The sequence below is a fragment of the Elgaria multicarinata genome, chromosome 2 (assembly GCF_023053635.1).
Source record: "Elgaria multicarinata webbii isolate HBS135686 ecotype San Diego chromosome 2, rElgMul1.1.pri, whole genome shotgun sequence".
Classification (NCBI taxonomy): domain Eukaryota; kingdom Metazoa; phylum Chordata; class Lepidosauria; order Squamata; family Anguidae; genus Elgaria; species Elgaria multicarinata.
The window spans coordinates 37471359-37494806 of record NC_086172.1 but is presented as its reverse complement, the minus strand read 5'-3'; the positions used below and the strand labels follow the sequence as shown (position 1 = coordinate 37494806).

The 23448-nt window shown below is 40.6% G+C and overlaps 1 protein-coding gene across 1 annotated transcript in view; it reads left to right on the top strand.

Moving 5' to 3' along the window:
- Positions 1-23448, top strand: part of ITGA4 (integrin subunit alpha 4) — a 51844-nt gene that overhangs the window by 5235 nt on the left and 23161 nt on the right. Inside the window, exons 3-14 of the mRNA XM_063118597.1 lie at positions 2771-2877; positions 3251-3377; positions 4999-5066; positions 7087-7216; positions 9054-9139; positions 11057-11119; positions 11209-11346; positions 12855-12966; positions 16614-16708; positions 19527-19617; positions 21289-21334; positions 22419-22573. Coding sequence (XP_062974667.1) covers positions 7099-7216; positions 9054-9139; positions 11057-11119; positions 11209-11346; positions 12855-12966; positions 16614-16708; positions 19527-19617; positions 21289-21334; positions 22419-22573 — 904 coding nt within the window. The 5' untranslated portion in view covers positions 2771-2877; positions 3251-3377; positions 4999-5066; positions 7087-7098. The remainder of the gene's footprint in view (positions 1-2770; positions 2878-3250; positions 3378-4998; positions 5067-7086; positions 7217-9053; positions 9140-11056; positions 11120-11208; positions 11347-12854; positions 12967-16613; positions 16709-19526; positions 19618-21288; positions 21335-22418; positions 22574-23448) is intronic.

Genomic DNA, 23448 nt, shown 5'->3' with positions numbered 1-23448 from the left:
GCAATGTCATTGGGGTTCATCAGACAAGCGTTTTATTGCACGCTCGCTACTAGCCACTCATGGTTTTTCGTGCGTCCTTTAGACAACGCCGTCTGCCTCCCACTCCTTCTTGCCTTTTTTCCGTCACAAAATGGACCCTTTAAATACAACTTTTTTGGGGAAACAGAATGCGCCACCATTTCCTGCTGTGTGCAGGAAAAGCGGTGCGATAAAAACAGCCTCTGAATGGGCCACATGGTCTTTGTTTACTTCCTGCTCCTCCTTCTCCAGGAAGAAAGAGGAAGCGGAGCGGGGGTGGAGAATCGATGGCAGGGAACCGCGATTTCCCCTGTCTAATGACGCTCAAAATCAGCTTATTTATATGCCACTTCTCTATGATGACAATGCTCAAAGAACATCACTAGAGCATTAGAAAAGTTAATATAACAACATTTAAAGATACTTTAGTAAGAATTATTTGCCATCATTTATTATTTAGTATTTTATTCAGCCCAAAAGCTCTCAGAGTGGCTTACATAGAATCAATTAAAACAAAACTGTCTCTGCCTGCAGGCTTACAATTGATGTGATAAAGAATGGGGAGGAAAGGAAGCTGGGAAGCAAGTAGTCTTTCAGCCGTGCTGGTGGAATATCCATGCTTCCTATCTTATCTCCCTCAGTTTTTTTTAGATATAAACAGTTCTACTTAAATCTCTAAGGTCTTGGTTAGAGAAGTTTCGACAAGTTTCCTTAACCTGTGCCCTAGACAGCATGGCCAATGGTCTGGGATTGTGGGCGGTGTAGTCCAAATTATCTGGAGGGCATCAAGTTACCTACTTCTGCTGTAAACAAAGATGTCTTCCTTGGGGGCAGCTTCTGATGCTGCTGAGCTGAAGCAGGTATGAGAGAACCTAATAAATTCTGAAGTATTGAGTCCAAGAGTACAAAAATAAATAAACTCAAAGCTTGCATCTAAAACCCCAAACACAAAAACCTGATAATGAAAACTGTGACTTTGAGACACTGACAGTTTTCAAACTGGGGAAATTCATCAAAAATGCACTTGCAAATTGGCGTGTCAGCCTTGGGGATAAAAGTTCACAGCCTTTGAAGAGTTGCTGCAGAATTAATCATCACATACATATGATTTCTATCACTTACAATGTTACTCTTCAGTTTAGTGTATGAACTTGACTGTTATGAGCAATGAGTTAAGGACTGCTCAGAAGTGGACTGTCTTAAAAAATGCAGAAGGAATCTCTTGACAGGTAGAGAAGCAATTGTGTAGAAAGCATAGCTAGTAACTCTGACAAACAAAAGTATTATGTTACTCCAGTATAATCCTATGCATGTTTACTGAGAAGTAAGTCTCTCTGAGTATTATAGGGCTTACTTTCAAGTAAGTATGCATAGGATTATAGCATTGGGATAACATTTAAAAAAAAAGCTGTCATAATGGGCATCTTTGCATTAAGAGGAAATTGCATTGCTTACCCAGGGTGTTTGTGCTCCCTGCTTTTTAGCGGGATTGTTAAGGGCTGCATTCCATGGACGGAGAGGGGGGATCACATGGCTTGAATTGAATATTTCCCCTCTGTTCACTTCCAATGAGACAGTGCCATGTAGTGGTGGAAGATCCAGCTTTTCCTCAGCTATTACCACTTTAAAAGTGGTTTGTTTCATGGTGGAATTTCTAAAGGATACTGTGGGAGACATCCTGGCTGTTCATGACGTCATGTAAATTGACCCACAAACTTCTGTGAGTGGCCAATCGTGAGTGTACAATAAATTGCTGATGTAAACAAGCTGATGTAAACAAGCTCAATTCCTCTAAATATACTAAAAAGCATGGAGAGGTCTGTTGCCTTCATGTTCCTTGTGGTGGGCTTTGCAGAAGTATCTGTAAGAAAATCTGTTTAAAGGGAGGTTGTTTGGATGGAAAGAACTGAAAAAGTATATTCTGGGGTAGATAAGACCAGAGGGGCTTCCAACAAAATGTTGCAGGGTAACCTCACCCTCTTCAGGTTGCATAACTGTGTATAATTTATTTACTTATTTGCAAAATTTATATACCGCTCCATAGATAGATTTTGGAGTGGTGTACACAGGAATAAAACAGTAAAAAGAAAGACGATTAAAAACAGCAAAATAAAATTGTTCAATTTAAAACAAAAGACGAATAAAAACAGTGGCTTGTCAGTTGAGGAAGGCTTCCTGGAAAAGAGTTGTTTTCAGGAGGTGCTGGAAGTAGCCTAGTGTTGGTGCCTGCCTGACCTCCAGGGACAGGGAGTTCCACAGAGAAGGGGCCAATGTACTAAAGGCTCTTCTCCTGGTGGACCTCAATTGGGCCAGAGGTCCATGTGGAACCACCAGGAGCATGCCTTCCAATGACCGGACATGTTGGTAAAGGATAAGGTGCTCTCTCAGGTATCCTGTTCCAATATAATGCATGGAGGGGATAATTTCAACTTTAATACCTTCTAATGGGATGCTTACTAATGTTATGGGCTTAAGATGGTCATTTCCTTCTGCTTCCCAGCTCACCTGGTACCCCAACATTCCATAAGGACTGAAAATTCTAAGGTCCTCATGAGGCTGTTTTGGGATGTTAAAAACCTCTTTTTCCTTTTAATTTACAAACATTTATACTTCTGCATATGGAGACGTGTTCACTGTAATCGTATCATCATCCAGCTGACATAATTTCAGGAGAGGAATGTAGTGATGGTGTAGTTCATGTGTTCCCAAAGATTGCTATTTAAATGTATGTATGTGTTTTTTCTGGTTAAAGGTGATCCAAAAGGGGAAAAATGTGGAAAAACCTGTAAACAAGAAAGAGACAATCAGTGGCTTGGAGTGAGCTTGTCAAGGCAGCCAGGAGAAAATGGATCCATTGTTGTAAGTATTGCCTTACATTCTCAAATAGTTGTATTTGGGACAGCATATTGGTTGAGCATATGCTTTGCAGCTAAAAAGGTCCACAATTTAGTCTATAATATCTACAGGTAGCGATGGGAAAGTCCTTTGTCTGGAGAGCTACTGCCAGTCTCTCTCTCTCTCTCTCTCTCTCTCTCTCTCTCTCTCTCTCTCTCTGTGTGTGTGAGTGTGTGTGTGAGAGAGAGAGAGAGAGAGAAGGTTGTTTACTCCTGATGTAGGCAGTAATGAGCTTGGTGGCCCAAGGGTCTGATTTGGTAAAAGGAAGCTTCCAATGCCTTCGGAGTACATTTGTGTTCATCATACTTCTTTTCACATCGCCTTTATTTTTATGTAGGCCTGTGGACATCTTTGGAAAAATGTATTTTATATCACAGAAGACAAATTTCCTTACGGCGTTTGTTATGAGATACCTTCCAATTTCCGGACATTGTTGAGTCAAAGGATATGTCCTTGCTATAAGGGTAAGCATACATGCCGCTGATTGATAGAATAAAATTATATTGGTTTGAGGAATACTAGTTTACATCAGACAAATGCTCAACATTTCATAACCATGAATGCCGACAATCAGACCTCTGTCCTTTTAAAGTTTTTGTGACTACCATGATTGCTGTAAACATTTATCTTTATAAACAACATCAACAACAAAACAGGGTTGTGTGTGTTGTGGGGGGAGAGGGATGTGTCATAAATGCACTTGATTATAAAACTCTCTGTATGGTTGCAGCCATGGTTTAAAAAAATGTATGAAAAGAATCTACTTCACAGTAGGGATGGACAAAATTCTCAGTTTCTCTTGTTGAGCATGGTTGAATATACAGGAATTTAAATCCAGACTTTTAAGAGCTAAGCTCTCAGAGTCCTCTGCTGGGATGGAGAAATTTGCAGGAGAGGCAAGGTATGGATGAATCTGTCAGTTTCCCTTTCTCCTACATTCACATGTTTAAAACCTGAAGTTTTTTTCTTCTGGTTAATGGAAACATTTGTGAATTTGGGCGAATTCATATCAGAAAACAAACCAGTGTCTCACCCAACCCTACCTAGCACTGGCCCCATTCAGAAGACACCTTAAACTATGACTTTAACCATATTGGTTAAGCCAGAAAGCCAGACTGTGTTCAGAAGACACCTTAAAACATGGCTTTAACCATGGTAAATTAAACAAAAAACCTTATTCACCATGGTTAAAGGCATGGTTTAAGGTGTCTTCTGAACGGGTCCACTAACTCTGAAATCATCCACAGAAGAGGCAATGTTAGAATATTAATTGTGTTTGAGGGACAGAGAAGCACCACTGGCTTCATGCTTGGTATAGCCATGGAAGGAGAAGCAGCAGCCTCAGAGAGCAAGTTGGTGGAGTCCCTGCTGATTGCTGGAAGATTATGTTGAACTTAGTCCAGAGTGGAGGTGAACTGGTGGCAATGCCAGCCTACTTCCTACTGTTCTGACAACCACCTCCCTCCTGCCCTTGGCTGAAGCAGAGACAAACAGTGCTGTTGCCAGCCTGCCTCTGTGGGGAAGGGGGTGGAACTGTGCCCGCCATGGCTCCTTTTCCACCCACCCCACAGAAGCATGGTGACCTCAGCACTCAAAGGCAATTGCATATCTTACTTGCTACCACTTTTATTTTATTTTATTGCTTTGCTCTGAGATGCCCTGGAAAGTACTATTGTTCTCCCTACCAGATATTGCCTGCAATTATGAAAGAGGTGAGAACAAAACCCAACAATGCTACCAATGCATCTTCTTTTATGAAGCCTATAAAAATTGTGACATTGGCATTCTTGTTTATTGGAATAACATTGTCCAAAATTAATCTGTCAATTTTATTAGAATAATATGAACTAGACTTTTGAAAGCAAGGCTGAGTAGTGACAATATACTTCTCAAATCCTTTATTCTTCAGATATTACTAAGCAGGATATTATCTTGCTATCGGATGCCTGTAGTGCCAGTTAATCCCAACTTCTTTGTCAAAACAGCTGTAGAGAATTTGTTATATTATTCATGAAGGATTATTGTTATTAGTTGCTTTTTTTAATACTTAAAAGTATTTCTCTGTGTTTTGTTGTGAATATTCAGAATTCTGGAAAAAATACGGTGAAGAATATGGATCATGCCAGGCTGGAATAGCAACAACTTACACAGAGGTACGTGTTATAAAAATATTGCTTCTTTCTCAAAGTTGTTAATTTCTTCTAGAAAATAAAATGGTATTTTGTTTTGTTTTTACAGTACATCTTTATCTTGTCGCTTTACACTAGACAAATTATATATTACACCCATGTCTCCATATATTCAGTATTATATATTATTACAGGGAAGATAGACCTAGATTTGACTAAAAAGCAGAATGAATGCACATAATGAACAGGAAGTATGTGTCAGCACTGAAATCTAATATTGGGTTCTGTATTTCTGAAGCATGGAGGTTCAGGCTTAAAAATCCCTCTGATGATGTCACACTACAAAAGGCCGGCAGTAGTTGTAATGGCTACTTGTAACCAAAAGTAGAGCTGGGAAGCAACATTGCTTTCATGCTGTGCTTGTGGGGCTTCTAGTGGTATTTGATTGGGCAGTCCAGGAATGGGCTACTGGTCTTTATGGACCTTTAATCTGATCTGACAGGGCTCACCTTAATATTGTCTTCACAAAATGATTAAACAAATTAATGCAACAGAGGATGTTTTTTCAAAGTCCGTTAGTCATATTGCCTACATGGAAACTCAGAGAATGTTCAGAGGCAGCAGATCCCAGAATTCCGGATACTGGAAACAAGCCAGAGAAGAAAGCTGTTGCTTTCATGATTTGCTTTGTGAGCCTCTTATAAGCTAGCTAGATGTTGGAAACAAAGTACTGCCTGATGGATCTCTGGTCTGGTCCTGCAGAGAGAGGTTCTTATTTTGCACATGTGGCCATTTCCCACCCTTCCTGCATATTGGTCCAGCCACTATTGTCATACTGTGATGACCAGACTCCCCCTCCCCCCCGGAGCCCATGTGCAACACCCAAAAGCCACTGTGTTGCTTGGATGCATGGGTTCTTTGTTGTGCAGCATCCTATAGGCCCCCAACGTTTTGGGCCAGTGGACACATTCGGAATTTTGAATGTGTCAGTGGCGCGTTCACAAAACTGCCATGTTGGGGAGGCTTGTCTATTCATCAATTGGCTGCCATGGTGGATATGGCCAGTAACAAAAGATTAATTTCTCAAAAGGCAAACTGGTGTGACTAAAAGAAACTAACTTTCCCAAGAACCAAATTACAAGGCTGAGGTGAGGTTTGCGCTCCAAAGCACAAAACCAGAGGGCAGCACTTTGCTCTGCAGCATACCAACCTCCCAATTTTTTTAAAAACCTATAAAATAAAAATCAGGAGGGACAGGGAGGGGGCACACAGAGAGATATCTCTGGGCACATTGTGCCCATGGGCACCAGTATGGAGACTCTAATCCTATGGGATTTTGGTCTCACAGCTGTACCTTGTAACTGTAAGGGAAACGGATTGACTTGGACACTTGCTCTGTTCCGTTCCTGAATAATACAACCAGGCTTCAGATGGAGTGGTGTAAGTGACTGCTTTCACTGCTGACAATTTAAGTTCATCTATATTCTCAGGCTGCTATTCCATCCTGTTCTGTGATATATTTTAAAACAGGCGAATTCACAGCATCAAGATTTTTAATGCAGGTCATGGATCATATTTTTAATATAGAATTACCATCTCTGTTTTCGAAATATATAAATAATATAATAGAACATAAGATTTTATTGTCTGATTCAGAATTACATATTCAAAGCAATCATAAAACTAACAGCATTTTATTTGGGGTTATAAAGATCAAAGTACTTCACCACGCACCTTTATGTTCTGTATTAAGAACTATGAATTCTAAAATACTCTGCAAAGAAGTGCAGTCTTTCATTTTGCTTGTGGTTTGATTGGAATAGTTTGCAGACTTAATCTTTAGCAGTGTAAGGGCTAATATATTTTCAAATACATAAAACATTTGATATGCACTTTGACTTCATTGTTCCTACTGAACAATGTACCAGTTGAACAAACTTGGCTAGGCCTAGGTAATGCCACAGACTTCAAAACAGACAGAGCAGGAATAAACATGACTCACTCTGATTATCTTTAAGAACTTAAGCTTTTTGTTTTCTTCCAGGATTTAATTATTATGGGAGCTCCAGGATCGGATTATTGGACTGGATCCATCTTTGTATACAATAAAACTGCAAATATTATTCTTTCATATGAGGATGGGAATAGTCAAGTTAAGTCTGGGAGCTATCTAGGTAACTGAAATGTTTTATCAATATGTTTTTATATGGCTGCTTCTCCTCATGAGCCGTGGTTGTTTTTGCCGTCTACGAGAAAGCGCTAGGAAAGAACTTGCTTGAAAGAACTGAGACAACAACACTTTCACACAAGACATAAAAATAATATCTTCTTGGTACCTGGCTAAATAGAAAGGGACATCTACGCATTCTCTTGTAGCAGATTGTGCTAGGCCTTGCTTGACATGAATAAAGGTACTGATCCATCATGGAAATATGGCTTATTAGTCTGCTATTATCATTTGCCTGTGTATGTTCAGTTAGACTGAACTGAACAGTCCAAAAAGCAATCAAAAACTATCCCAAGCTACAAACAGATTCCAGTAAGGTCGAGTGCTGGATTTTTTGGAAAGGGTGTGAGTAGGGTTGCCATATTCTGAATCCACAAAACCGGGACAATTTCGGGGTGGGGGGGTAGTTTTTTTAAAAAAACAAAACAAAAACTGAGCAATATATAAAGGTTTAGGAAAAGCCCAGTTTTTGCAAAGCCTAATTTTTCAGTGAAAACATCAACAACTTGTAAAACCAGACATCTTAAATTCACTGCAACTTACTTCCAAGTAACAGATTTGAGGCTTGCAACCCAAATCCAAGGAGGGGGATTTTTGAAGGGGGATTTTGGGGGGAGTGGTTTTTCTTTCCTTTCTCCCCTCTCTCCTTTCCTCTCCTTCACCCCCTCGTCCCCCACTCGCTCCCTCCCTCCTGTCCCCCACAAAACTCTCTTTCTTCCCCCACAAATAACCCAGCAGCTCCGCCCCGCACTTACCCTAAAGGTCTGACCACAACCAGCCAAGCTCACCAAACTCCTTTGCGTTGCCTGGGACTCAGGTAGCCTGAGGAGAGCACGTGCGCCTTTCCTCGCTGTTGTTCCTCTTCTACGCAGCCGCTGGCACAGATGAGCCTGTGGAGGAGCAGTGATGCTCTGGAAAAAGCGCCAGATTGATGCGTCTTTTTCTCTGCTGCTGCTACTCCACTGAGCAGGCTCAAGGCACCGTTTTGGAGGTCAGAATTTCTCCGGCCAGCTGGACCAGGAATCCGGGATTCTTGCCCAGCCGGGTGGCACATTTCAGAATCTCCTGGAAATTGGGACATTCCTGGTTTTCCAGGACGTATGGCAACCCAAGGTGTGAGGATTTTACCTAGCAAAAACCCTCAAATCTGCTTTCAGAAACTGGTTTTAACTGAATTCTGGAGATACCCCTAGTAAGAATTTATAGTTTCTAGTAGTAATTGCAATCGGTAACTGCATTTTACACAAATATGTGACTAGTGACCCAAGGTGGCAGTGGGAATGCATGTTCCTGCCATATTGCAAGACAAGAAAGTGCATCCCAGTCTGTTATTTATATAAATAACAAAGCTTTCCCCAGCACCTCATCTCTATGACATAAAAATCAGTACCTGGCTGTGTTTTTATGTTGTGTTTTATATTATGCTTTTATACTGTTTGTTTTATATTTTGAATGGTTTCTATGGTTTTAATTTTTGTAAACCACACAGAGAGCTTTGGCTATTGGGTGGTATAAAAATGCAATAAATAAATATTGGAAAGAGGATTGGATAATGTCTGCTCAACAAATATTTAAAGGATATGCCTGTTGAATGACTTGCCGTGAACAAGAAGCGATGTGAATCCACTACCAGCCATAAGCTTCAGCTTTTGGCACATGTCAAGAATTGCTTCAAAAACTTCATTCAATTTCAGTTGCGGATTGGGCAGAACATTGTTATTCAAATTGTATAGAACCTGAAACCCATTCATTCATTCATTCATTCATGACTCTCTTATGGACAGGGTATTCTGTTGGAGCTGGTCATTTCCTCTCTCCAAAAAGTACAGAAGTAATTGGAGGTGCTCCCCAGCAGGAGCAGACTGGTAAAGTAAGAGTTAATTCCCCCCTCCTCTCAGTAGTGGTAATGTATCAAAGTTTTGCATATTAAAATGGGTTTATAGTTTCTAGAGGGTTACCATGTTAGTCTATTGCAGCAAAAGCAGTGAAGACTGTCATGGCATCTTAAAGATTTAACCAATTTATTTTAACATAAGCTTTTGTAAACAGTCAACATCAGCTGTTTCATGGGAAATAATGGAGAGTTTCAGGTTTTTTATACAGTACATGTGGTAATGGTGGGAGAATTAGAGGTCTTGCTGGATATTCCGAAACAAATGGGACATCGCCATGAATTATCCAGACGGCAGGCCATCTCTGTAGCAGCACCCACCGTTTGGAAAACCCTCCCTTGAGTACTTAGGGAGGCTGAAAATGTGGCATCTTTTAAACGCCCCCTGAAGACACACTTGTTCACTCAGGCTTTCCCTGGGCTGTAAGTAAGCTAATTGTGCCACTCCATTTTACCGGTTCTTTATTGTAGTTGGAAGTGTTTTAATGCTGTGTTTTAATATTGTGTTTTAATGTTGTGAACAGCTGAGAGTTTCTGTTATATTCAGTGGTATATAAATGTTACAAATAAATACAGACATAAATAAATTGTAAACGGTGAAGTCAGAAGGAAATTCAGTGCAGAAAGGCCTGATGATGACAATCACATTAATAACAGTGGTTATTTACAGTTTAGCTGTTGCTGATAACGCCTTGGCACTAGGGAAGCAAATTAACACATGAAGTGTGATAAAAATCCACTATCGTGATTCAAACCTTTGCGATAGAATTCATCATCTTAATTCTAACTCAGCCGTCTCTAATTCTAATCTCCTTTTGCTCCACAATGGCCACTTTAAGATTTATGATATAGAGTGTCCTTGGAGGTTGAGGTGTTTTCGAACTGGTTTCTGAATATTGCTATCTCTGATTTGTGTCCGTTTATCCTTTTTCATAGAGACTGGTCTGTTTGCGTTTTGTAGAAGTATTGCTGATAGGAAGTTTGTTATCAATAACAGCTGCACTGTCAATTGACTACTGTTAATAACACAATTGTCGCCATCAGTACTTTCTGCATTGAAAGTCCTTCTGATTTCATGGTTTCCCATTTTTCTTCCCCACACTCAATCCCATGTACTGCATAGAAAACCCCTGAAGCGCTCCATATCAGTCCATGAAAGCTTATGCCCAAATAAATTTCTTAATCTTTAAAGTTCCACAAGACTCTTTGTGCAGGAAAGCTGTCTGTCTGAGAGATGCCATGACACATTTTTCCATACATATTTTCTTAAGGCATTTTTGATTTTTTCATGGGTTATTGTTTATTCTTATGAATGCACCTGCCAATGTATATTTGATCTGGGAGGTGAACCATATCACTTAAAACTGTGTACAACTGATAACAGAAGATTCAGGAGCTGACATCAGTGAGCTGTCAACTCGCACATTGCATTGCTCCAGTGAATGAAGACAAAGATTAGAGTGCTTCCAGACAAGGCTTTTATCATGCAATCACACTGCCTTGTTCACAGAATTTACGGGAGGTGCAGACGATGATGTATTCCAGAGCTGTCCCACTGCTTCTCCCATCTCTTTTCTTTCCGTTTAAAAAATCCATTCACAAGGAAAAGATGCCTTTTGGTTGTCAGTGCTAGGAACCCTCCATCTGGAAGTACTCGTAGTCAACTAGAGGTGGAAGCATGAAGGGGAATATTTTACTGCAGTACGTGAAGCAGCCCAGAAGAGGACACTAGAGAGTGGTGTATACTACTGGATCAGGCCATTGCCAAATACTGGATCCTGAGCTTAAAAACAGAATAAGGATATTCTTACTTTTTTTACCTGTTGGTTTTGATGTGCTTGAATACTTAGCTTTTTGGCCCTCTGGTACATTTAACTCCCCTTATCTTTATTGTAGGCATACATTTTAAACATTGAGCTTGAACACCTATCGATTTTGACTGAATTAAAGGGTAAAAAGGTAATACTTCTATAAAGGTTGGAATTGATATACAGAGTACAATGCCTTGATGATTCCATAAATAAAACTCTTTTCTTGTGTGTGGACAGCTTGGTTCTTATTTTGGAGCTGCTATCTGTGCTGTGGATCTCAATGGAGATGGCTTCTCAGACTTACTGGTTGGAGCACCAATGGATAGTAAAGTCAGAGAAGAAGGAAGGGTTTATGTTTACATCAACTCAGGATCTGTAAGTATTTCTTTGTTTTAACACAAGTGCACTCTGAGCAATATCCAAGCAGGCTGCTCCCCAAGTAGACCCACCACTGATCCTGTTCTACCAGTGGTGCCCAGCATGTTCTTTAGGAAGCCCTGAAATGAGTGGAAACACTCATTTCTGAATTGGGACAAGCTGGCAGAGCTCCCTTATGCGAACTGTGCTGCCCTGTTCTGTTCTAGAATAAGTATTTTCTGTGGTTTCTAGAGAAAGTGCTAAATCCCCATTGTGCACTCAATGGGCACTGCTTGTGGAACAGAATTGGCAGTAATCCCTGCTTGTGCAAAGGCTGGCTTGGATACTACCTTCTCAGTTGAATCAGAGGGATGACTGATGGCCCTTTCATAGGACCAGATTTTCTCATGCAGCCCTTGTACGGTTGACAGCTTCCTACAGGCAGAAATTTAACAGGTACGGATTTTTATGTTATAGAGATGAAGTGCTGGAGAAAGCTTTCCTGATAAATTTCTGCCAGGAGCCCTGGCAGAAAAAAGGATGGCAACCCTATTGCTATTAGTGAGGGACTCAACCAGGGGTCCCCAACCTTTTTGGATCAGTGGGCACATTTTGAATTTTGAGAGAAGGTGTGTGGGGAGGTTTTCTCTCCCAAAATGGATACCATGGAGCATCTTGTCCTTTCATAAACAGCTACCGTAGTGGGCATAGCTGGTCTTAGAACACACATTTCCCAGAAGCCAAACTGGTGAGGCTAAAAGAAAAGTACTTTGCCCAAGACCCTGAGTACATGGCAGAGGTGGGGACTGAGCTCCAAAACACAAAACTATGCTTTTGAACCCAAATAAAGATGGCGCTGGGAGGCAGCATTTATCATTGCAGCAAGACAGACTCCCAGTTTAAAAATAAATAAAATGCTTTAATTTTTAAAGAATCATAAGAAATAAAATTAAAATCAGGAGGGGCAGCAAGTGTTGGTTTCTACTAGCACAAGAGAAGTAGTGCTCTCAGACACCATTGGATCCTTCCCCTTGTCTGCTGAGTTTGCTAAGAGAAAACTAGGAACGTGACTATGTTCAACAAAATGAAGCCTAATATATGTAAACAAAGATAGTGGTATTATATGGATCTGATCTGCACATCATATAACTATACTACAAAAACTGGTGATACGAAGAGTAAAAGGATTTCATATGAATCTGATGAAAGGTGTAAAGACTTTACACTGATGGCAGTATATAAAACATAATATTGATTTCATTGGGGAGTTTAACTATATAATTATTTCATGTTGAAGTCTCATTGATTTCAAAGTTGAAATCATGCCCACATTGAAACATTCTTATTTTCATCTGGGAGAAGCTAGTGCAAGAGGAAAATAAGAGTGTTTTCATGTAGCATGTTGGTCGCTAGAGCACTGAAAATTTCAACACTTTATTCTAAAAGCATTGAAAGCTATATCTACTCTAATTGCATCTACACTATTAGAATTATTGTTTTAATGAAGAACTATTATTTATCTCTAGGAAGCAAATATGGTTGAGTTGGAGACACCACTGGTTGGGAGTGATTTGTATGCTGCAAGGTTTGGAGATTCCATTGCCAATTTAGGAGACGTTGATAACGATGGCTTTGAAGGTATTAATATGTATCTTTTAAAAATCTAAATGGGAAGGAAGACTGGATAGTTTATCATAACCTCTGAAGACAGCTATACTAGACCAACCAATAGAGGGATATGTAATCCTTCTGATCAGCTAAAGTTTCAGCAGTCTGATCATCTATTTTATCCCTAGCATCTGATATTTATGACTAATAGGTGCTAATAGCTGTCGATTAGCTGGGTCCCTCTAAACCAATATTATATTTTCTGACTGGCAGCAGCTGTCTGAGTCTCTAGAAGTAATAATTCCCAGCCCTGTTACCTGAGAGGGGAGGAGAGAGGAGGGGAGGGGTTGGGGGCAGACTCTGGGAACAGAAACTAGAGGTTTTTTAAATTGTTTTTGAAAGTGACCTTTGGGGGAAACTTTTTTGTGTGGCCAAATTCAATATTTTTATATGTTAAAAAATACTAATTAAAATAATTACTAATTCAACAAGCAATATAATTAGGAATGTTGAATAAAACCTTCAAATAATTTTAAAAATTGTAAATGGGTTTAAATTAGGAGAATGTATCTGGGAAGTCTCTTTACCCTGATTGGTTTTAATTGAGACTCAGTGCATGCTGTGTAATTTCGAGTTCCAGCCTCCTTTTATTTGGAGATTGAAAACTTCTTATGTGAATAAAAACATGGATTTCTCCCCCATTTTTCTTTAAAGCTTGATGCATTTTGAAGCAATATTCTGATTCTCTTTCTTCTTGGATCATTTACCCTAGCTATTCAAATAACCATCTTTGTGCTTTAGGTAACACTGAGAATTGTTATTCTTTTATCTCTGTACTCCCTGCAGGAGTAAAACTACCCAGGCATATAAAATACATTAGTTCACTTAAAACCAGTTGCCTTCATTTCCCTTTTAAATGCCCTGCCCATAACAAAGCTCTAATTCCTCTCTTAAAGCTTTTTAAAAGAGGAAAATAAGTGCCCTGTTTTAAAAAAAACAGTATCTAAGTATCCTTGCTAATACCAGGGAAGAACAATAGAGTACTGCACAACTATTGATTGGCATTGTTAAAGTGCTAAGTTCTCTGATCATTTTGTTATTGCTTTTTGCAGTCTTTAGACTATGATGCGTGAGTTCTGATCTGTAATCACACAAGCTAAAAATTGTTCCGAAGAATTGAAGAATGTTTTTAGGATGTTTTAACGATGTTTTAAAGATGTTTTAATCATGTATGGTATGTTTTTAATCCGTTTTTAATGTGTATTTTATATCATGTTTTTATACTGCTTTATACTTTAAATGGATTTAGTTTTTGTGAACCACCCAGGGAGCTTCAGCTATTGGGCAGTATAAAAATGCAATAAATAAATAAATAAAAAGTACTGCATTATGATTTTGGAACCAAGCCATTACAAACCAGTAGTGCTTGTTTCTCTCAAAACAGATGATGCGGTCTGTGTTAGCCAAGCCACCTTTGCTTTCACCTCCCACCTTCATCCAAAGTGCTTCTGGACATGTAGAAAGGCATAATTGCAGAGGCTGGTGGCAACCTTATGTCCAGCAGCTGCCTGCCAATAGTTTTTTTTCAGCACTAGGCTACTAGGGCCCACAGCTATTAAAATATGAATACACCCTATCCTGTTCAAGGAAATTAATCAGGCCCTGGATAGGAGACAGCATTGGAATCCCTGGAACCCTGGGGCTGGGGAGGAAGATGCCTGGTGGGGTGAGCCCTTAACTGGATCAGCACAGAAAGTATCTGGAACCCTTGAATGCCAGAATGGCACTTGTGGAGATATGCCTGGGATGACTTGCCTAGGGTGGGTAGAAGTGGCCATTAACCCAGCCAGCAGGCAGGGTTTCTGGAGGAATCATGGTTCACTTTGGGAAAAGAATACTTGCCTGTTCTTCTGATAGGCAAAAAGAACATCCACCAAGCGTGGAGATATATGGGCTTCTTTTTCTTACCTTGAGTACCTCGGTTGGAGAGCTCAGATGGACAGCCATGTTGATGTCATGCCAGAATATTTTGATTCCAAGTTTCAAGGGGAAAACAGATTCCAGGGACAAAGCTGAGATCTTGGAAGTGTTGGGGGCTTCCAAGATCTTCAGTTTCTTTATTAAACTTTTCTTTCAGCCATCACTAGAACTTTTCTGACACCTTTTAGTTTAAACATAAAAGGTCAAAAGAGTCAAGATCAGCTTAAAATCCAAGTTCAAGTGAATCCGTTGCCTCATGGGAGTGTTCTGTCCTCCCTGGGCTTGCTTTAGGATGTGCCTGCATTGACTGGGTGTCCCGACACAGTTGAATGCCTTCGTCTATCACTCTTCCCAGGTTGGATTATTGTTAGTTCTTGACAGGCCCATTCTTTAAAAGCCATGTAAACTAGTAAACCAGTTCGCACAACATGAGGATGGTTAACAACCCACAGTAGCTTATTAACCATCCTTGTGCGTGCCTGTTGTGTGCAACCCAATTTTCCTAATTACCTTTGCCAGGGGCAGGTTACCTGAACCCGACGAGGTTAGGTGGCTGGTTTGGTTAACAAACCACGCTCTGTTTGTTAACCACCCCAGCCACCCACCCTCACTGGGTTTCTGTGTAATGATCTGTGCTTGTTAACCACATGTGCTTGAGTGAATATGCTCAGTGTGCATCATTACATTATGCGGCAGTGAATACCATAATTTCCCTAGATGTTCCTGGACAGAAAATCCTTTCTAGCAAGTCTATTTCCAAATAACTTGGTTTCAATCAGCTGATCGTGTCTTTCAGCCTCTGCTAAATGAATTTGTTTTTGTCTGACATTGTTAAAATTTGCTTTAATCTATAGTATTTGCGAAATGATTATCTTCAGATTTCTTTATATATGCATTAATGTACTGAACAGCTAAATTTATTTGCTAAGCAACTTGAGCAGCATTTGCATTTCACACTTTCCTCTGGATCTGCTTAATTAACATTTGTTTTGTAGGTAAAACTGTGCAATGAATAAAAATAAACTAGAGCTGCTACTTCAGAATAATTCTCTACCTTTCTTAAAACCAACTTGGAGTGTGTGTGTGTGTGTGTGTGTGTGTGTAGCATATTAACTAGATCCCTGCTTTCAAATTTTATGTCTTAATAAATATGGATTTTCAAAATCCATTTCAGTTGGGAGTCAGGCCTGATTTTGGAATGGAAGCTGCCCTAGTTGCCCTGACAGACAGTCACTGCCAAGAGAGGGGACAGGAGGAATATGATCCTATTGATTTTGTTAGTTCTCTCATTGGCTTTTAAAGCATGCAAGCAGTCCATGTCTGGAATAAAGTCAGAAGGAAGAGCTAAGTCAAGAGACCATCTTTATCCATGAGTCATGATGAAAGCCTAGTCTGTTTTGCTGTTCAAGGTGATGGGTGTGACTATCGTGAATCCCTTATACAAAGATAACTCTTGCAAGTTCAGTTATAGGATTGTGAACTACCCTTTCAAATATTCTCTGTTTATTGCATTTTTTTTACTGATATAAGGTCAGTAACATCTACTGAACGTGATATCAGTGAGATTATTACAGATGTCAGAGCTGCTGTGCTTCGTCACTTTCTGTTTATTATAGTTTAATATATTAGCTTATGAAAGCAAAGGTGTAAGTCTTTAATATTCCACTGAAATGTGTTTTGTTGTTGTTGTTTTACAGATGTAGCCATTGGGGCTCCACAGGAAAATGATTTAGAAGGAGCAATTTACATATACAATGGCAGGAAAGATGGAATATCTGCCACCTTCTCACAGGTAGGTCTTTTAAAGTTGCCACTGTGGTTATAGTTTGAGTATTCATTAATTGTAATAGTAAGCAGAACATAGAACAGTAAGCAGAACCTTTAACCCAGAAGGCATGGGAGTTCAGGGCTGCTTTGAGACAACATTAGCAGAAGGGCACTATTGCACTCCTCCTTGTGGGTTTCCCATAGGCAACTGGTTGGTCGCTATATGACTGAAATGCTGGACAAGATGGACCCTTGGTCTGATCCAGCAGGGCTCTTCTTACTTTAGCACTTTTCCCTGCAACCAGAGAGTCCCCTAGAGCAGACACTGGGGTTGCGGGGGAAGCCACCAGAGGAGGAAGAGAGAGGAAGGAAAAGAACTCACTAATTCCCATTCTATTATTTAATGGGAAAATATAAGCTGCTAGGGCTTCAGTCTTCATCATTCGTAAGTATTCAGTAGATCCTGTAGCAAAACTACAGAAAGCAAGTAATATGAGTCATAGTGTGGAACTAGGCTTGAAGATTTAGGGTTCAAGGCCAGCCCAGCTGCAGTATTTTAATATCAACGAAGCAGCTCAGTGTCTGAAAAATACACACTAGGCTCTCTTGTGAAGTTGCAGAAAATGTTTGAGCTAAGCTACAGGAGAAACACGATTCTAAAAAAAAGGCAACTACTGCATGTAGTGCGACCCTGTTGGTTCTCCTGGACCTCTCAGCAGCCTTCAATACCATCAACCATGGTATCCTTCTGGATAGGGTGACTGAGCTGGGAGTTGGAGGTACTGCGTTGCAGTGGTTCCGCTCCTACTTGGATGGCCGATTCCAGAAGGTGGTGCTGGGGGATTATTGCTCAGTGCCATGGCTCCTAAGCCATGGGGTTCCACAGGGCTCTATCTTATCCCCTATGCTGTTTAACATATACATGAAGCCGCTGGGGGAGGTTATCCGGAGATGTGGACTGAGGTGTCATCAATATGCGGATGATACCCAGCTATACCTTTCCTTTTCATCAAACCCAGGTGAGGCAGTAACTGTTCTGAACCAGTGCCTGGGCACGGTAATGGACTGGATGAGGGCTAACAAACAGACTCAATCCAGACAAGACGGAGGTACTGTTAGCGGGTGGTTCATCTGTCTGGCGAGGTGATGTTTACCCTGTCCTGAACGGGGTTGCACTCTCCCTAAAGGATCGGGTCCATAGTTTGGGGGTGCTCTTGGATCCAGAACTGTCACTTGAGGCACAGGTGAACTCAGTGGCAAAGAGCACCTTTTATCAGCTTAGGTTGTTATACCAACTACGCCCTTATCTGGACAGAGATAGCCTAGCTACAGTTATCCATGCTCTGATAACCTCTCATTTGGGTTACTGTAATGCGTTATACGTGGGGCTGCCTTTGAAAACGGTCTGGACACTTCAGCTGGTACAAAATAGGGCAGCCTGTTTACTAACAGGGACTGGCCGGCGAGATCACATTACGCCAGTCCTTTTACAACTTCATTGGCTGCCAGTCGAGGTCCGGGCCCGATTCAAAGTGCTGGTATTGACATTTAAAGCCCTAAACGGTTTGGGGCCAGGTTATTTGAAGGAACGCCTCCTCCCATATGTATCTGCCCGGACCTTAAGATCATCTACAGGGGCCCTTCTCCGTGAGCCCCTGTCAAAGGAAGTGAGGCAGGTGGCTACTAGGAGGAGGGCTTTCTCTGCTGTGGCACCCCAGCTGTGGAATGAGCTCCCCAGAGAGGTCCGTCTGGCGCCTACACTGTACTCCTTTCGTCGCCAGCTGAAGACCTTTTTATTCTCTCAGTATTTTAACACTTAATTTTAACTTAAATTTAAATGTTACTGTTCTAACTTTGTATTTTAATCAATTTATATCAATTTTTGCTGCATGGTTTTATCCTGGTTGTGCTTTTTATACTGTATTTTTTGTATTTGTGCTTTTAACCTGTGGGTTGTTTTCTTATGGTTTTAATTTTTGTGAACCGCCCAGAGAGCTTTGGCTATTGGGTGGTATAAAAATGTAATAAATAAATAAATAAATGTGCCAAGAATGCCCTGTTAATGAACGTTCCCTTGCCTTCATCCCACTAACCCTTATGTCCCAGCATAGTAAGAGGTCATGCAATTCAGCCTTTTAGAGCAGCTCATGTCTTAGCCAGCCCTGCTAAGAGGATAGTAAGGGAAGACAACAGTAAAAGGAAAGCTTCCCAAGGTGCTCAAAAGAGCATTACTAAATGCCAAATTGAATGTGAATATTCAACAATAAAAAAGGATTAATTAATGGGAAAGCTGATTTAGGGTGTAATCCTATGCAAACTTCAAGGCTGACGTGCGTCCTATGCAGAGTGGGAGGAGCGGTGGAGGCAGTGTTCACTGCCCCGCTCTTCCGTTCTGCATTTTTGTTAGATGGCCATTTTGTCCATCTAGCTAGAGCTCTGTAGAGGGAGAGGAAAGGAGGCTGGGGATATCTTGAATTCCAGCTTCCCCAGTACCCTCCTTCCATGTCCACAGAACTGCCCCCTTTCTCTCCTCTCTGAGAAGCAACTGAGCTTGGAGAGGTAGCCGGCACAGTTCTCTCCCATGCTGGCTATGAGAGGGAGGGGGAGGGGGAGAACTTGGATTCCTAGGGTCTCCAACCTCAGATCCAAGAATCTGAGCTATCCTGTAGTCCCCCAGATGCTGTCTAGGGGCCATAGGATTGCTCTCTTGTTTTATTTTCTATTGTTCATCAATTGTAGCTACTAATACTTCTTAAATAGGTATCCATCCATTCCCCCCCCCCGCCCTGCAAATTCGTTATTTCAGGTGTCCTAAAAATATCAAGCCTATCTTAATTTTTTAGAGAATACAAGGACATCAAATCAGCAATACCTTACGCATGTTTGGTCAATCCATAGCTGGGAGAATTGATGTAGATAACAATGGGTATTCAGGTGAGTTAAAACGTTGTTTCTCTGTTGTTTATTTAAAGCTGTAGGAACAATGTCTTGTGTTGTTATTCCTTACTCTGCGGTACAGCGTACGTTGATTACAAATGAATAAAACAAAATTATTATGAACAAGACCATAAAACTGCTATGAAATATTAGTTTAAAAACCCAGCACAGTTTTAAAACAATCAAATTGTAACAATCAAATTGTAAACTGCCCAGAGAGCTTCGGCTATTGGACAGTATAGAAATGCAATACATACATACATACATACATACATACATTTATATGTAAGCAAATTAATAATGCAACACTATACAATTCTGCTTAAAAGAAAGTCTCACTGGATTGGATCCAGATTTCATTATACTCCCATTAAAATTAATGGATTTTAATCATGACCTGCTTAGGCCCATTGATTGGTCAAAGTGTGACCAACTGAATCCAACCCGGGCAGACATTTGCACACACACACACACACACACACACACTTTAAAGTCCTTTAACAATTCAGGTGAGCACTTTCTGATAGTTACAATTTTAAGAAGGCAAAGAAAAATGGCAGTAAAGATAATATAAAAGACTTTGGACATATTTACCCTACAAACCTATATTGTGCTTGTCCATGCTGGATCAGACTAAAGGTCCATCTAGTCCAGCATTCTGCTCACACAGTGGCTGGCCAGTTGCCCATGGAAAACCCACACGTAAAACATGAGTGCAACAGCACCCACCTGCCCATGTTCCCCAGCAACTGCTTTATAGCCACAGCTTTCTCCTAAGAGTCCTGGAAAGATTTTTTTTTTTTTACTAAAAGTACTGTGTTAAAAATCCCTATTCTACAGTTTATTTTATGTATTTATTAAAACATTATTAATTATTAATTCATTGAGAACTCAGGGCGGTCAGATCTCAGTTCCCCATTTCCTGGAAAAGATGGCATATAAGCCCACTTCAAAGGCTTTCCTCCATGTGTTTGAACAACATATAGAGGGGAGGTTGCATGAACTAGCGCAAACATTCTCCCATAGAGGCCAAAGCCATGGACGGGGATTTTTCATATGTTTGGGCTTCTCGTCATGCGGGGGGTTCTATGTGTGTTCATTTGAACGAGCTAAGAACCTTCCTTCAGACCTTCGCTCTCAACGCATGAAGGTAGGAGGTGACCTGGCAGATTGGGGGATGGCCTAGCACACCCAGCTCCTCTGCCTTTCCACACTTGTTTGAACATTTGAGAGGAAAACTTCTAAAGGGGGATGTCCCTTATCTGTTGTTCATTTTGATTTTTGTTTCGGACTGTACAATTTTCTTTAAAATGTACTGAAACAGGATATTTATTTTCCCCTGTAAATATTCTTGCTTAAATATTCTTTTCTGGTTGAATCGCTCATCTTGAGTATTCCTGTGGAGACTGAGCAGCAGCTTAACTATGTTATTAACAATTGCTGTGGAATTATTTAACACAAGGAATAAAAGTAGTGTAGCCCCATCTCAATAATTTTGTTTAGGAAGTTCTAATGATAGATGTGTCTTGAAGCCCCTCTAATTAATAATGTGCAAACAGTGATTTAATGCAGTCCAGAGGTGAATATGCAATCAGGGGATTGTGCCTGAGAGAAGATTTCTGGTGACTAATGATGATAATCAATTTGTGGTGTGTACTTTTTCTTCAGATGTAGCAGTTGGTGCTTTTTTGTCTGATTCTGCGGTGCTGCTGAGGTGAGTCAAACACATTTCAGTGCTTGGAGACAACTGGACATAATGGTAAATTATGAGATACAATTAGATAAATTTGCAATGCCCTACCAACCTCATAATGTTCTTTATTAAGCTCTTAACTTAGTCATTAAGCTCTGGAGTTCTATATACCACAGACATATTTAAATAGATGCATTGCAGCACATACAAATGTGTGACTCTAGCGTCACTAAGAAATGATCCAAGAAATGAACTCCCCAGAACTCATGTGTCAAATAGTATTTTACAGTCATGGCTTGGATCCTAAGATAAGTTTCCCATATCCTCCTCTCTCTATACCTCATCCCATGCAGTAATTGAATTGCCCCCTTACGAGGGCAGCAGGGACAGGAAATTTTCCTTCTGTGATCTTTTCTGAAGTTAAATCATCTTAGTGTCAAACTACTCCTTACATAAAACACGTAGCTCAGGCTCCCCCAACCTGGTGGTCTCCAGATATGTTTGACTACAATTCCTGTAATACTCCAGCCAGCCAGCCATAGCTGGCTAAAGATGATGTGAATTATAGTCCAACACATCTGGAGGGCACCACATTGGGGAAGGCTGGCGTAGCACATAGCTAAGCTTTGGTGCCCTGCTCGTTAATTGCTGGGTATGGATCATGGCTGGGAATCATGCACTGTCATCCTGAACCAGATTGGGTCCTCACCCATACTTAGGGTCCCCACCCATACTGAGTTAAAACAACAGCAACAGATACAGATCATGTAGATAGCATAATGTTCAGACAACATGCTAAGCCATGGTTAGGGCCGCTAACCCTTTTGCAGCAAGTGCTTAGTGTGCATGGTTAAACTGTAGTTGTGTAGCCACCATGGTTAGGAAAAAGCTGTTCACACAACACACTAAGCCATCATGGTTAGCTCAAAAGGCTTAGCCATCATAGCTTAGTGTGTTGTCTGAACAGGGCCAATGTGTAGTTTGACTCTTGGAATCTAAGCAATAGTGTATAATTGTTCTGTATTTGCAAAAATTGGATGTATAAATGATAAAGATGCATGAATGCTAAGGGAGCACCTTGTAACAATTAATTTTTACCTTTTAGGACAAGGGCAGTAATCATTGTTGATGCATCGTTAAAACACCCCAATTCAGTAAATCGAACTAAATTGGACTGTGTAAGAAATGGACAACCAGCTGTGTGTGTGAATCTGATGCTTTGTTTTAACTATAGTGGCCGCACAGTTCCAGGTTATCTTGGTAAGCTGCTTGCTAAGTGCTGCAACATCCTTTCTCTGTACTTCATTACATGGGTTAATTTCTCTGTTTAAAAAGGGACGTATTATTGGTGAATAAATTGAACTTATTATTAGACCCATATTGATGCCAGTAGGTATCCGTCTCTGGTTTTGGAACCATATGAAGTGTTATAGACAGGGGAAACTGTCCAGAATATCTATATTGAGTAGCAATACAATAGTTAAAATTTAACTTACCTTTTTAGTTACATTGCCTGAGTTTGTTTGTTTTTCTCTCTTGCTATCAAATTAAATCAAGGCGATATACTTTGGGGGTGTAATATATAGACAAGTTTGCAAGGCTCATGCTCTGAGACACAGGAACAGAGAATGGGAGTTAAGGGTTGGTGCCTAGCAGATTGAGGTAGGGAAGAGCCTTATGGAGCTTATCATACGGCAAAAGATGGTACCTGGCAAGTCAGAGGAAGAGCATGGCTGTGCTTGGCGCCCTAGAGCGGAATTTGATTTTCCTGGTGGTTGGAGAAAATAGCAGAAGCTCTCAAGCCAATAACAAAAATGCCTACCCTTTTGATTCTGGCCTATTATCCCTGAGAATTGCTCATTCCCTTGGGACACTGAGAAGAAGGTTAAAACCCTGAGATCTTGGTTCAAACCCTGAAATCTAGAAATCTAACAATACAGAAGTGTGAACACCACCCCACCCACCCCCAAATCCACATGTACACAGGTTTCTTGTATCTGTTACTTCGATAAACACATCATCTGAAAGGTGGGTGAGGGGCTGCATCAACTGACAAAAGGGGAAAGCACAAAAATTAATATAATTAGAAAGATAAGGTATCCTGACATGTTTCGAGCCCACAATGCTCCAGGGGA